The sequence below is a fragment of the Apium graveolens genome, chromosome 10, assembly GCF_009905375.1.
Source record: "Apium graveolens cultivar Ventura chromosome 10, ASM990537v1, whole genome shotgun sequence".
NCBI lineage: Eukaryota > Viridiplantae > Streptophyta > Magnoliopsida > Apiales > Apiaceae > Apium > Apium graveolens.
The window spans coordinates 179,720,300-179,735,847 of NC_133656.1; the positions used below are offsets into that span (position 1 = coordinate 179,720,300).

At 34.9% G+C, this 15,548-nt stretch overlaps 1 protein-coding gene and 1 long non-coding RNA gene across 4 annotated transcripts; one reads left to right on the forward strand and one right to left on the reverse strand.

Moving 5' to 3' along the window:
* Nucleotides 1–2,767: 2,767 nt before the first annotated feature.
* Nucleotides 2,768–6,341, reverse strand: LOC141692884 (uncharacterized). 3 transcript variants are annotated; one of them, XR_012562946.1, is made up of 6 exons: nt 6,061–6,337; nt 5,877–5,976; nt 4,691–4,737; nt 3,803–4,023; nt 3,121–3,185; nt 2,768–2,984 (listed from the first exon to the last, which is right to left on the reverse strand). It is a non-coding gene; the product is annotated as an uncharacterized LOC141692884 (long non-coding RNA). The 3 variants fall into 3 exon arrangements; XR_012562945.1 differs by having other exon boundaries at nt 3,121–4,023; nt 6,061–6,341; XR_012562947.1 differs by having other exon boundaries at nt 3,121–4,023; nt 4,642–4,737; nt 6,061–6,341.
* An 8,458-nt stretch (nt 6,342–14,799) lies between these two features.
* LOC141691372 (uncharacterized) lies at nt 14,800–15,309 on the forward strand. Its single transcript, XM_074496097.1, has one exon. The coding sequence runs from the start codon at nt 14,800–14,802 to the stop codon at nt 15,307–15,309; it is 510 nt and encodes a 169-aa protein (XP_074352198.1).
* Nucleotides 15,310–15,548: the final 239 nt, after the last annotated feature.

Below are 15,548 nucleotides of genomic sequence, written 5' to 3' on the forward strand. Positions count from 1 at the left end.
TCTAAGTGTCCTCACGTCTCACACGGGATCGCGCCTAAGTATCCACGCGGGGAGACGGGCTCGCATAGCGTTTCGTGATTGTGTGTGGACTCGCATCGAATAAGTGGTGTGTGCTCGCGTGGTACATATGAATAAACAAGAATGGATATGAATGATTGAAGATCAAAGGGGTACCTGTAGGTGAAGTGTAGGATGATCCTGATGAATCTGTTCCCGGAGAATATCGCCACCGGTAGACGGTTCTTGTGGTGATGGTTTTCGCCGTGCTAGATCCTTGAGCAAAATAGGCAGCAGTTCGATAAGTGTTCTTGGAAATATAAGAAATAAAGTGAAGATCTCACATATTTATAGGATATAGGAGAGAGAAAGTGAGAAGGCCGCGTGTCATCATCTCAGAGGATGACACGCATCCCTACGCCAGCTGTTCAACAGCTGTCATGAGTTTAAAAAACTCTTGACTGTTAAAGGAACATGCGAGGATGGATAGTGCGGCCTTGTGGGATCGTACTTGCGGGACCATAAAAAGCTAATGTTGGAGAATTCCTAGCCTTAAGATGCGACCAGGAATTTTGGGGGGTAGTTATTATGCCCGCTTTCGGTCATGGGCCCTAAACAGGTCCCCATGGGAATATTGAATAGCTGGCCTCCCATGTGTGGGCTAGAATCGTGGATAATGTGACTTGGGCCAGCACATGCGGGCTGGGCTCATGACATGCGAGCTAGGCTCACACATGTAAGATGGGCTCACACTTTTCATCTGGGCTCTGAAACGCGAGCTGGGCTCAGGTGCCCACACGCGGGCTGGGCTCAGGTGCCCACACACGGGCTGGGCTCAGGTGCCCACACATAAGCGGGGCTCAGGTGCCCACACATGAGCTGGGCTCAGGTGCCCACACGCGGGCTGGGCCCATGAGCCCACATCTTATGAAAATAGAGGTAACATTGTATTTATTGATTTAAAGGGAAGGCGGTGCGGGGCGAGGTCACCAGGCCGACCCGCATTAGAGGACTTTGTGTGCAATATAGAAAGTGACTCATAGATAACTGAGTTGCTCATAAATTTTGGGGCCGACACGGGTTATTCCTACAATTACGGGAAGAAATACGGAGATGCCGTGAGATTGTAAGAAGCGTGTGGAGTCGGATGAGATTTTCGTGACTAATTGGCTGAAGGCCTGACTTTATCATGGGTTTGGGCTACACGGGTTGAAGAACCCTAACCCTAGCCTATGTGACTTGTTCCCCAAGAACTACGTGAGGCTTGATCCCTATAAATAGGGTACGTAGGCACTTGTATGAGACATGAGTCGACACCTGATAAAGAATAATAAAACCATATTCTTTCTTGAGGAGTCAATATACAAGCTCAACCGACACCACAAAATAACCATCATCCGCCTCCAAACACTGTCCTTGATCCTTGTACAACCCATCAACCTCCACAACACTATTATACGAAATTCTCCCTATAACATACTCCTATAGTAAAAGTACTGGTTACTAGTAGTTGATGAGTACTTGGATCGGAATTTTTCCTATTCCTGGAAAATCTGCTATATTTTTTCTTGAATCAGACTTTTTTCTTCCTGAAAAGTTTTGACCCGTGAAAAATTATACCGAAAATGCAACATTTCAGGCCTTCAAAATACATATTTAGGAATTTTATAGCGGTGTGTTAAGTAAAACTTCCTTAACAGACGCTTGTTATGGAACAACACCCATTAGATTAACATATGTGTGCACTTGTGCCATGTCGTCATAGGGATGAGCGCGGGGCGAATCGATTCGGTTTTAGGCTAAAACCGAAAACAAAAGTGCGAACCCTTAATTTTTAAAATTGAAAATTAAAACCGTAATTTTAACGGTTAGTTAGGATTCGGTTAAAAAAATTTCAGATCGATTATTATCGGTTCGATTTCGATTTTAAAATCGCGTCAAATATAATTAATGAAATAAATATCATTTCTAAAAATTTTAAACATACAACTAATTTGTTCCTAAAAAATTAGCATACAATTAGTTGAATTTTATTTTCTGCTACATTTCTCTTTATTGATTAAAAATTCTATATCATTCCTCGCAAAAGCATATGACAAACGCGAAAAGCGTATGTATGTATAAAAAATTTAATTACCAATGAAAGACTCTTTTAGAAGGAAATCCAAATCTGACTACTGCACATCTCTTCGATAAAAGATATTTAGTGTTTGTTATATTAAAATTAGATACACAACCTGGTAAACGAGAATTACTCAGCAGATAATACAAACTCAAAAAATACACACGATAAATTCTTGGTTAAAAACAGAATACAAACTTGTAAATCAAATAACTTATGTTTACTATGCCATAAGTGGGCTATTGTAATGCCTAAATGGTGTTACAATAGGCCCTAAAAGTGTTACAATAGGTCTATTGTAACACCAGGGGGGTTACGTATACGAGCATTACAATAGACACCCTAATGTAACACTTCACTGATCTATTATAACAGAGAGGAAAACGTTACAATAGGCACCTACTGTAACACTAATAGGCGCAAATGTAACACAAAATGAGTGATACAATAGCTTGATCAAGATTGTATAAGTGGGACCACCTGTGGGTCCCATATAACTTATTGTAACAGTCTATTCTATCAATTGTAACACCAATCTTTTTAATTAAGTAATAGTAGCATCTGTAATCTAACACTAAATTAAAACATACATTACACTATAATAGGCATATATAACATTTAATTTTAAAATTTGAAATACATGTTCTGCTTAAAATTTACAATACATATCCAAAATATTACAAACACCACATAAAATTACAATAATACGATCGATCAATTAACCATACTCCAAACATATCCAAACTACAACGAAGTTTATTAATACTTTGTAGCTATGTTGATCCCCTTCTTCCCATAAAAGTAAACATAAGTGGTGCAGATATTAAATCTTTAAGCAGCCATGAGTCCCCTGCACCTGAATACACTGTTCATTATACAACAAACCAAGATCAGTAAAATGACGGCATTGAATGACTCACTTACCTATCGGACAAATTTTCATGAAGATAAAATTCAAAATAACATCTTTTCCGGTAATTATTTTGTAAAACTGTGCCTACCTTTTGCCTCCCAGCTGACGGCCTTTAGTATTCACAAGCATATGATAGCAACAGAAGCTCCTTCTCTGCTCAAGCAGTGAATAACAAAATATATAAAATTAGACTATAGCTATCAAGATATGGATAACAAGTAATTAACAGATGAACCGAAGATCTGGCCTGGAAAAATAGGAGGCAAGACATTAAATTTTTTAACAAGCTTATTGTACTGTATTGCTGCTCTGCATGAGATAAGTGTAGTTGCATTTCTGACTGAAACTAAAAAGACGTTAGTGCTAATCATCTGATTCTTTGCCTATTCACTATGTACTTTAAGAAATTAGTGAGCTGTTTAAATGAGCTTAATAATATACTTTGGTCTCAAGACTATATATAATTTGTTGACAGTTTTTCTTCTCAATTGCTTGGGGGTTTGTCGTCCCACTCTCTGATGCAGGCTTGGGATGATTTAAAAACATTCTCCAATATATACGTAAATTGTATATTTCCCGAAAGGGAAAAGAGCCCATGATCAATTCCAAGATAATACTTACCTTGTATCTGCAATTATGGATGTAAACTTATAAAAACACTGTACATGAAATCAATTACAGCCAAATTAAAAGAAAAGCATAGAAGTACAAAACCCGACATAATAGGCGTGGACGAGGAAAACGATGAGAATTCTAGTGCAAGTACTTACAAGTTTAAGGTTTGGTGGGATGAAGATCAGTCTGTTTACTCAAATGTATCGTTACAGAAACTGAAAATAGGAGCTCTCAAAAGTACAATTCAGTTTTGTTTATTTATGTTTGTTGGAGCTTTCTTCACTACCCGGTGGCTAGATGTTACACATTCTGACCATTTGAATTGGACGCCTTCTTGACCTATCTAGTACGAGTAAACCCAAAGCGGAACTGGAATCTGTATGAAGAATGTAGATCCTGAGATAAACATAATATATGGTACAAATCACATTTGATAAATTAAATCTAGATTTGGTTTTCCAAAACCTGAATTGTAGCAATTGTGGTGGTACCAAAGCTGATTGGAGAACCTATTATACACAATGAAAGGGATAATTTATTTCCTATTCATTTCTACAAAATCAGGATATGAATGTGTAATAAGCTTTTATTTTTACCGGATACTTTAAAAATCAAACTTGCATTAATCACAATCGCCATATTGCTACTAAGTGTTACTATTACAAGGGGCTCGTAAAAAGACTTGGCCAGAACTACTTTAAACACAAGAACTTAACTCATTCTTTTTAAAGAAGCAAAGCACTCTAGGTGCTTTGATCATAAAGGGGAACATTCACGAGATCACCTATCAAGGTACCACTTATATCAGTTTATTTACTTTTGAGAATTTAGGGGTCGATATTCAGAACTAATCTATGATACTCTATCAAGGTACCAGATTTAATATAACCTTGAGGAGTTAGTAAGAAAGTTTAACTGGATAACCTATACTTGTTTAACAAAAGTTAAAAATTATTAAATTCTAGGAAAAAGAAAGGAGTTCTCATTTTGATACCCAGAAATGAGAAATGTGTTAAGCAAAAGCCTTCCCTTGAGTGTGATACCTTAGATCTGTTTCAAATCCAAATGACTGGATAACTGGTAGGAACGCCTGCAATTTATAAAGAAAGCAGGTATCAGTAGATAAATTTAAAACAAACTGAACCAATATCAAACAGATCATTAGTAATTCGTAGTGTCACTATGATGTGAGGCACACCCATGTCACATTAGATGACTAATCTGTATATAGAAATTAAATTATACTACTATATGCAATGTCAAGCCACAATCAAGCTCATTCAAGTTCTGCATGTGACCAGGGTCATTACAACACTAAGAAATGAATATATACAAAATACATGACGAGAATCCAATAACAGACATATAATAACCAGGCCGGATGGGGAAAATCACTCAAACCATACAAAGTATATGTAGTAAACAACAAGAATGCAGCTGAAGAAACACAAATCAAACAACAAACAAAAACACAATACAAAGAATCATGATATAAAAATACCCTGATCCACGCATCTGGTGAAGCAAGGAAGAAGGTGCTCTAATTTAACGTTAGCACCTTCACAAGATATACATTTGTATTACAATATCAAAATACATAATACAATGTAATATAGGCTGCACAATATCTTTTGTTTTCCAAATATTCATTTGTCTATCTTAACTAAAACATATAATACGCAAACTTCTTGAGTGTTGAACATGACCACACCTTCGAGTGTACACTGAGTAAACAAGCATCGAAAATATCTATCAGATGCCTACTGCTCAAAATGCTCAAGTTAATTTTCAACTTATAAATAAATATAATTAATATATTTTTCAACAACTGAGAAACTTAGAAAATGACAAGAAATATCTTAAACGTAGCCTGCGTCAAGGATAAAATTATTTGCTTTTTCCGGTCAATTATAAGATTTAAATAATTTGAAAGAAGAATACTCAAGTCTTTCCTGCTTGTTGAACTTAAACTTCCAAAATAGATTTCAAGCCCTAAATTGTAAATTGTAAATCGTAAAGACATGGCAAAGAAGAGTGTTTTTCCTAGTCATAGTTTAAACAGTACAAGTACCTAAACAAACTCGATAAATAACCGGAGCTCGTGAGCTCGTGTACAATGAGAAAGTAAGCATAACTTCATTGAGACATAATATCAAACAGTTGGGGGGTCCAATTATAAACCAAGCGAAAAAATCGTAATTAAAAAAGGTAAGGGGGGAGGATTTGTACCGGCCAATGAGAGAGAGAAACTCAGACATGCCATTGCAATAAGTAGTCTTGCCTGAACCTTCGATTAAAAATCCCAAATATGCTCTGTCCATAATCTCTTCTGGTGACCAGAAACCACCCGAGTATTGTCAAAAGCGCCGATTAATTTTTTCAAAGAAGTGAAAAAGAACTGAAAAATACTTACAATTTAGGACTCGATATGTGTTGAGGACTCTATTAATTCATTTATAGAGCTCGATTGTTGTTTTAGAATATCGATTACAACTTGTAGAGCTAAAATTAGGGCATCATGTATACCCGTTGTGCACAACTTAAGAGAAAATTAGGGTTTCTCGATTCGTGTTAATTGAGAGATATAGAAGATGAGAGAAGTGTGTCTGGGTGGGAGGCTGTGTCAGGGGTGAGGATTAGGCTGAGAAGAAGGGGGTGAGTGGAAGAGGAAAAGAGACAAAGAAGAGGAATATACCGCCCATTTTTCAATAAAGTACGGGTCATTTTCGTTTACGAGGGAAATATACGGCCCATTTTTCACTAAAACGTGTATAATTTTAATTTGTTTTTTTTTTTTTTTAATTTTAATTTTATTATTTTATTAAATAAAAAACTAAAAAATTGACTTATATTTATGTACAATAAATTTTATAAATTTTATAATAATATATATTACATTCTTGATATATTAATAATTCAAAATATAATTTTAATACTAATTTATAATAATATTTTTACTTAAATATTTTTAAAAGTTAAAAAAGTAACTATTGTAACACTAGGTGCTGGTGTTACGTGTGGTGCAACACCGGAATTTCTCTGTAACAGTATTTTATAACTATTGTAACACTAATTTTGAGGTGTTACAATAAGACAAAAATTTAATAGCTAATGTAACACTGCTTGTAACAGTTACATTACAGTAGTCCACTTATGGCGTAGTGGTTATGTCCCAAAAATTGTATATATATGTTTCAGCTAAATTGTAAATTTTTTTGTATTTATTTATTTTAAACTTGATATAAATTATATAAAAATATTATTTATTTAATCTATTTTAATTGTCCGTTCATATTTTTTCGGTTCGGTTTTAATCTATAATCGATTATTCGATTTGCGGATTCAGTTTTTATTTTTTCGGTTTCGGATTAAGTTCGATTTATACAAACTGGATTTAAGCGGTTTTAAACGGATTTGGATGCGATTTCGAATTTTTTCGATTTTTTCTCATTCCTACATGTAGATGTAGTGTAGTGTTGATAACTGTGCGAAGCACGGGGCCGAGAAAATTTTATTAAATTTATTTATAATAATATAATTAACGTATTATATTGATGTTTGGTATAACCAAAATACGGTAAAATCAAGTAATATATCATTAGGAAAATAGAAGTATTGTAAATATAACACGATCCGAACAAATTCATTATTTCAACAAAAAACATATAGGATATACCTGAAGTAGAAGTATTGTAATTATTCTAGGATTTCAACAGTTTTACTACTTCCGTAAATAGAAATTTAAGGGTAGAACCAAATCCAGTACTGTACTTGGATGTTCTTAGGGATTTCTGGAACTCAGCTGTGATAAGAACAGTGGTGCACGAGAACCAAGATACTTCCATTGTGGTTAACTACTCCATTCAAGGCCAACAAGTGGAGTTTTCTGAGAATGATGTCAATGTGGCTTTGGGAATCCCTACTGAAAATATGGTGGAGGTCCCAACTCAAGAAGAGCTAGTTGAGTTCATGGACTTCATCAACTACAGTGAGAACATCAACTTAGCAAACCTGAAAAAAGAAGCACTTTAGGAGGGAATGGTCTTTCTTATTTGACTCAATTGTGAGGGCCTTTACCTGCAGGAAGACAGGGTATGACAACATTTCAAGTGTTGTTCAGAAACTGGTGTTCTCCATAGCTCACAACAGACACCTCAATGTAGGACATCTGATAATGGAGGAGCTTAGCACCATGCTCACAATGCCTTTGGCATCAAGAGGTAAGGAAAATTTTCAACCAAGATTTATAATGTCTACTTTAAGCCATAAAGTGCATGACATTCATTTACTTAATGGTATAGATAGAACTAAAATAGGCAACTATAGACAAGGGTTCAAAATTCTATTTGGCTCACTCATTACAAAGAACAAGGTACCTGTAAATCGTAGAATCACTCCAGTTATGATTGAGTGATTTAGGACTTACCCTTACCCTATGCCTGATATGAGGTCTATAATTATTTCTAGTGCAGTAATGGCTCCTGTACCTGTGGAAGGAACAAACACAGGAACACCAACAGGGGCCTTCCAAAACTGAGACCCTTTCTTTTTTACATTAGAAGATAGGAAACCAACCTCTTCATCCTCTCAAAAGGGTAAAGTGAGTAAAAAAAAGAGAAAGCAGGCACCTTTGACTGTGATAAATGAGAGTGGTGAGGACCAAACACGAATAGAGTCAACCTTGGTTAGGAAACCAAAGAAGGCAAAGCAAACTGAGTTGACCACTCTATTGGCTACCTCTGCATCCTCTTAAAATGATGTAGTTGTAAAAGAGGGTATAAAACAGACTCTAGGGACATCCTCTCAATAAGGTGTCTCTATTGAAAAGAGCACTCTCCCTGGTGCACCCTGTAAAGAGTCTGCACCAACACTTGAACAAATTCAAGTATATGAAAGGAGGAATAAGGATGACACACACACAGAGAGCACATCTTTTGAAGATCCCTCTTCTACTCAGGGGGAGCTGCCAATACTCAATCCTGAAATTACTAATCTTATATCTAAAATTTCTTCTTCACAGAATGAAACACTTGAATCAGATTCTCAAGTGTTTCTAAAATCAAGTGACATGGTTCAAGAAACTATGATCACCACTCAGGGACCATATTTAGATGGTGAGATGCTACACTCCGGGGTAGACCTTGATGACACCAACACAAACACAGGGGTTTCATCTTCATGTGCTACACAATCTTCACAGATTAATAGGTTTTAGGGTAGTACTCCTGAGGGGGAGCTATCTAAATCCTCTCCAATTCAATTGGAGGTTCCTCGTGTAGGGACAACTCCCCTCACAACCCTAGCTGAGACTGCCTTAACAATTGAAGTTAAGAGTTTAATTGTCAATGAGCCTGTTATAGGGGAGGCAAGTCAGGCACATTCAAGTGCTAGTTCTTTGCAAGAAGAGAAAGGGTTTGAGGTCATGGTGCATGACAGTAACTTGATCAAATCCCCTCCAATTCAATTGAAGGTTCCAACAAGTGGTGAACAACACACTGTCACAACCACAGTTCCAACTATGAGTCAAACTGTGGCTTCTGTCACATGTAATGTTACCGAATTTCAACCATCCACCTCAAACCCAACATACGTTCCTTCTACATCAAACCCTTCTCAACCACCCTCACATCTAATTTCTCAGTGGCTACAGGATGCTCAGGCTCAACCACTAATAATGGATGATCTTCTAGTGGACCAACTCTCTGGACTTGCCAACATTACACAACAGTTTCTTACAACAGACATGTCCAATCAGGACTATCAAGCAATCTTGCTATCTTACAAAACTGATATTGAAGAGCAACAACAAAAGATTGTGAATGAAACTGAGCAGGATGACAATGTAGATGCTTGGTTAAGCAAGGACTTTAGCTTGAGCATGGATGAGGTTTTGGCAAGATTTAGGGAAGAATATATCACAATCTTGGAAAGAAATGCCAAAACTCTCAGTCCCCAGGAAGTTTATGATACTGTTACAGAGGTCTACAAGGCACAACTTAAAGCTTTTCACCTTATTGGTAAAGCATTCATCAAGACAGAATGAGAAGGATGGTAAAGGAGAAACTAGATGACCTTGTGCCTACTCAAGTTTAGATCAAAAACAAGTTTAAGACATTTGCTGATCAAATGGAAAGGTTTGAAATGTCCAGTATGGAGCAAAGCATTAAGAGCCTCAAACAGTCCTTTGTTGCTTTTCATGAAGTAGTCCAGAATCACATCACCAGTACTAATGAGACAAGGCTCAAACTGGATCAACTGTATCAGGCTAGGTATACACCTTCAGCTTTATTGATGGAAGGCAACAAGGAATCTGTACAAGCTACAATTGGTGCTCCTATCTCCTCAAGCTTCCAACCACTAGTGTCAACACCAACCAATCTGCAAATTCAAGCTCTTCAAACTTAGGTCTCTACTATGCAATTATCCAATGAGTCTTTGACAGCTCAAGTCTCTCACTTCATAGCTCTGGTACAAAGTCAACAGGCTGACATCAAGACCTTGGTGGACTCCTATAAGCATCTTCAAATGCAAAATTCAGTAGCTTTGGGAGCCATCATGGGTGCACTAAACATTCCACTACATGCACTTACAGAAGCTGTTAGAGCTGAAATTCCTACACCTCTAATCTTTCCTGCTAACAAGACTAAGGGGAAAATAGAGGCTAGATTGCTAAGATCATCTGTCAAAGCCAAAGGCCAGGAAACTGAACAACAAGTTGATGTTGGAATCAAGAGGCTATTCAAAGTAGCTAAGGGACCTAGTCTAAGCAGAAAATTTGATGAATTACTAAAGGCTCCCAGGTCTTCTCTAAACAACAACTTCTTCACATACAAAAAGGCTTTTGATAAGACAGTAAATTTCCTAAGGGTGATCATGGTAACTATGGATGGATTTCAAGAAAGAAGAATTGTTGTCAACATAAATGACTCTGGTGTGGATAGATGTATAAAGGTGTCCCTTAATTATCTTATAACAAGAAAGGCATCTGAATTGGACATTCTGATCAATAAATTCAACAGATTGATTCATGAAGACAATCTATTGCTAAATAAATTGAAGAATGCTCAAGTAGCTACTTTTCTAGAAACATATTTACAACCAAGTAAGGGAGTGGTATACATCTATACAGCCACCAAACATTGCAGATATTTCCAAATTCCTAAGCAATGTGCCATGGCAAACAAGAAGTTGATAATGACTCTGGAAATAGACTTGAAGACAAAGAAGTACAAGACTGTTAAGGATGAAGACATGATCAGGATACTGGGGAGATATCTGAGAGTTGCTGAAACCAAGTTACCTAAAACTTAAATTAATACTAATGATGATTTGGATGATGATGAGCGGAAGAAAGATGATCAAAAATCTTCTGGCTCAAATACAAGTCAATCCTCCAAGGCAAATGGAAGCAAAGGAGAAGAAAAGAAAAGGGATGACAAGAAGAAGTGAGATGAAAGAAGAAGAAAGAAGAAGGAAGATGGTGAAGGAACAAAGAAGAATGTCCTACCAATCCAAATCCAAATCTCTCAAACCACTAAACCTACAAGCTCAAACACTCAACTACCCTTCACTTCTAAGCCTAAACTTTTGTATAAACAAAATGCAAACACTCTACTTAAAATACCAATCACCTCTAGCCAAACCTCTCTAAAGAAACTCTCAAACCTACCTTCATTTTAGCCACCTATAAAAATTCATTTCAAAACTGTTGGGAGAAAACCAAAGAAGCGGCAAGTTGAGGAAGGGCTATCTGGAATTGCTTTGATCAACCTGATTTTCTATCATTAAACTGGTGCATCTCAGATGATGACTACTTTCAACAATTAGCTGAAGAAATTGTCAAAGTTTGGGTTGTATCATTGAGAGAATTCAGAATTTATTATCAAGATAGCTCCTACACTTTACTTGGCATGGACTTAATGGATACACTTTCAACTATAGAAATCAAGAGGGTGATTAGCTTGATGAAGGATAAGGACACTAATACAAGAGCATGGAGGGTTGTATTGTGCGTATGGCTAAAAGTAAGAGATGAAAGAAGAGTAAAAGCAAAGGCTGAAAAGGGTGAAAGGGATTGGAAATATGTAGAAGAAATTGCATTATTTGAACAAAGATCAAATGAGTTCAAGGCAAAGGGGATGAGCATAATTTCTAAGGATGGACATTTTCTGAACATAAAAGTTGACAGATATTCAAGATTCAGAGTTGGTTACTTGAATGGATATTCATTGGATGATTAGATCAAGCTTGTGAAAGCTCTAAGAGGGACACAAATCATAGAGGAACTTCAAGTACTTGTAAATCTAAAGGACCTCATTAGAAAGGAATCAGGCTATGAGAATTTTATGTGATGTATATACGTATCAAACTCATGTAATCAATCAGTGTATAAAAATTGTATTTGTGTTCAGTCAATTTTATGTAATCTTTTATTGTTTTATTGTAACTTGGAGTTAGTCTTGTTACCAGACATGAATTTGTGATAAACAATCTTCTCACAAATTGGGAGAGATTGTTGAGCAAGACATGCATGTATCATAACAAGACAAAGTTACATTGACAACTCTAAGATTTAGTTGTATGATAGTTTAAATTGGTATTTTGTATTATATTACATGAGTCTGTACACTCTATAAAACGTATTGACGAAAAAAACTATCCAATTTACAAAACACATATTATTTAAATTATTAGATATATCTCTTTAGATTACTTATACATTTGAATCGTCTTGATTCTAAATAATTGGGCGACCAAACATATCTAATTTGACTCATATTTTTTAAAAAAATTATCTAAAAATTATGTGATGCAATTATGTGATATAATAAAAAATGAATTTTATAACTAATCCTTTAGTGAAATATCCGATATAAGTATTACATAAAGCTTCATATAAGGACTAAGTACTTTACATATATTTATCATGCCGATTGTGAAATACTGGTTGTGAATTAAATTTTAATTAGTACCACCTCCGTCCCGGTAGGTAGTATACGTTTACTATTTACACGTACTTTGAGACTTCTATAAGATATAGTTTCATAAAATTTTTTAAAATTTTTTTTGAATAAAAGTTTAAACATAAAACTTTTATTTAGAAAAAAAAAATTAAAAAATATTATAGAATTTTGCTTTAAAGTAGTATTGAAAAGCGTGTCAAAAAGTAATGTATAGAATTCAATGGGACAGAGGGAGTATTTATTTATAGCTTTTTGTCAATTAGTTTACCGTATTTATTCACAAGTAGTATGCATATTTTTTATATTTTTCGTAAAATATTGGTGGTGCTTTTGCTATTATTATTGCTTGCTAACGGAAAACTTAAAAACTTTTGGTTAATATTTATCTAAGTTGTGTAAATAAAAATGATCTTATATATTATTTGATCATAATCGACCCAGGTTGGATGGATCACAAACTATGAAGTTAGGATAAAAAGAATATGATACTGACTCATATTCGATTTAAACTTAAATTCTAATACATGCGATTGACTTATTTTCTAATAAAGCGGTATTGAACTCAAACCTGAAAATTAAAAAAATATTTTGATCTCAAACTTAAGCACAAGGGTTTTCGATTCTATAACATTTTACATTCCTGTCAATAATTGACTAATTCAAAAGTATAATAAGAAAAATATTATTATATAAAAAAAATAAAAATATAATTAATATCTATTAAATCGTTAAAAGTCAAGCGCAATAAAAATTATCAAGATGATTGTATACATAATTATAAGTAAAACTACGGGAATTAAAAAAACGGAGTAACATAAATAATATAAAGCAATATTTTATTTACTCAAAATTAAATTTTAAAAAAAAAGTCAACAAAGTGTCGCTGCATTGGTTGAGCTCGTATACCCGTTACGGGGGTCAGGAGTTTGATAGAAGTTTGATTCCTTGCGTGTGTGTGTAATTAATTAGTAAAAAAAATTATAAAAAAGAATATGATAAAAGAAATAATATGGTTTATCTAATAAGTTTTTTTAAAGTAAATTCAACTATCTATGTAGCATAATGGTAGTGATATATACTTTATAAATAGGAGGTTAGGGGTTCGATTTTATGTCTTTACATAATTTTTACTTATTTTTAGAATTAATTAGATAAGGGTCGCATTTGTGTGATTTTTTTTAAATAAAAGGGCAATAAAAATATAATTAATATCTATTAAATCGTAAAAATTCAAGCACAATAAAGATTATCAAGATGATTGAATACATAATTATAAATAAAACTATGGGAATTAAAAGATGGAATAACATAAATAATATAAAATAATATTTTATTTACTCAAAAGTAAAATTAAAAAAAGTCAACAAAGTGTCGTTGGAACGGTTGAGCTCGTATACCCCTTTGCGGGAGGTCAGGAGTTTGATTCTCTGCGTGTGCGTGTGTAATCAATTAGAAAAAAAATTATAAAAAAGGAATATGATAAAAATAGATGATGTGGTTTATCTAATATTATAAAAAGGAATATTAATAAGATTTTTAAAGTGAAATTAATGATTTATGTAGTATAATGGTAGTGACATACACTCCATACATAGGAGATTGGGGGGTTTGATTCTTTGTATTTACATAATTTGTACTAATTTTTAGCATAAATTAGATAATAGTGACATTTGTGTAATTTTTTAAAATAAAAAGAAAAATTCGTAACTTCATAGCTATTAAAATGTCTTAATTTGTCATTGGTTGTAATTTAATATATAAAATAAAAGTAGTGTAGATAGAAGATGCCACATATCATTTTTTGAATATGTTTTTAAAATTTGATTATATATATTGCGGAAAATGACGGAGGGGATGAGTTATTTCCGTTTGAACAATTTAATGCTATAAGTTCTAAAGCCATATTTAAGGAAACAACTTTTTTATACTTTTGTCTGTGACCGTAGGTTTCGATAAAAAGAATTGGTTGTATATTATTCTTCTTCCAAGTATACTCTACAACATGCATGGATGACTGATGGCCGTAGAGCCGTGTTCGAGGGTGTTTCAATTCTTCAACAAACAGCGCTCTTAAATAATATGACACATTTTTAAGTCTTGTCTATTGACATGGTATGAATATTTTCTCTCGTGCAATGATCAGTCTATCCTTCACATAGTTTCAGAATCTGTCTCTCTTAGTCACTATCATGGATGGGCAAAGGAACAATGTCCATGAAATGGAAGAAAGTTTTGCCAGATGTTCGATAGAGGATGAAGAACAAGGTCTCGTTTATGCAGAAGATTCATCAGAACTGAGTGAGATCGATACGCGTTGGTGTTTGGTTGGGATGTTTCTAACAGAGTCAACGACTGATTTTCAAGCCATGCAACACAAAATGGCTTCTTTATGGAGACCAGGTAAGGGGGTGTATGTGAAACAATTGGAGCCTAATCGATTTCTTTTCCAGTTTTACCATGAAATCGATATCAAACGTGTTTGCGATGGTAGCCCGTGGATGTTTGGCCGTTTTCATCTGGTGTTTGAGAGATTGAAAGAAGGAATGGATCCTCGCACCATGCCCATAAACAACCTGGACATTTGGGTTCAGTTACATGGCATAGGCACGAGCTTCATGTCACAGCGAGTGGTTACAGATATCGGGAATCACATCGGCAAGTTTATGGAAGGGGATGCAAACAACTTTGTTGGTGTCTAGAGAGAGTACTTTCGAGTTCGTGTCACAATTCCACTGCATTCCCCCTTAAAACGGAGGATGAAGATTAGGAAGAACGCTACTGAATGGTGTTGGGTGCATTTCAAATACGAAGTTGTTCCTACATTCTGTTTTATTTGTGGCGTAATTGGTCATAGTGATAAATTCTGTGCAAAAATATTTGAAACCCAGGGGGAGAACATTGAACGTCCATACGGACCTTGGATGCGTGTTGATCCAAA

What these genes read in the sequence shown, in the direction of transcription:
- LOC141691372 (XM_074496097.1), top strand. Translation starts at nt 14,800, where the DNA reads ATGGATGGGCAAAGGAACAATGTCCATGAAATGGAAGAAAGTTTTGCC.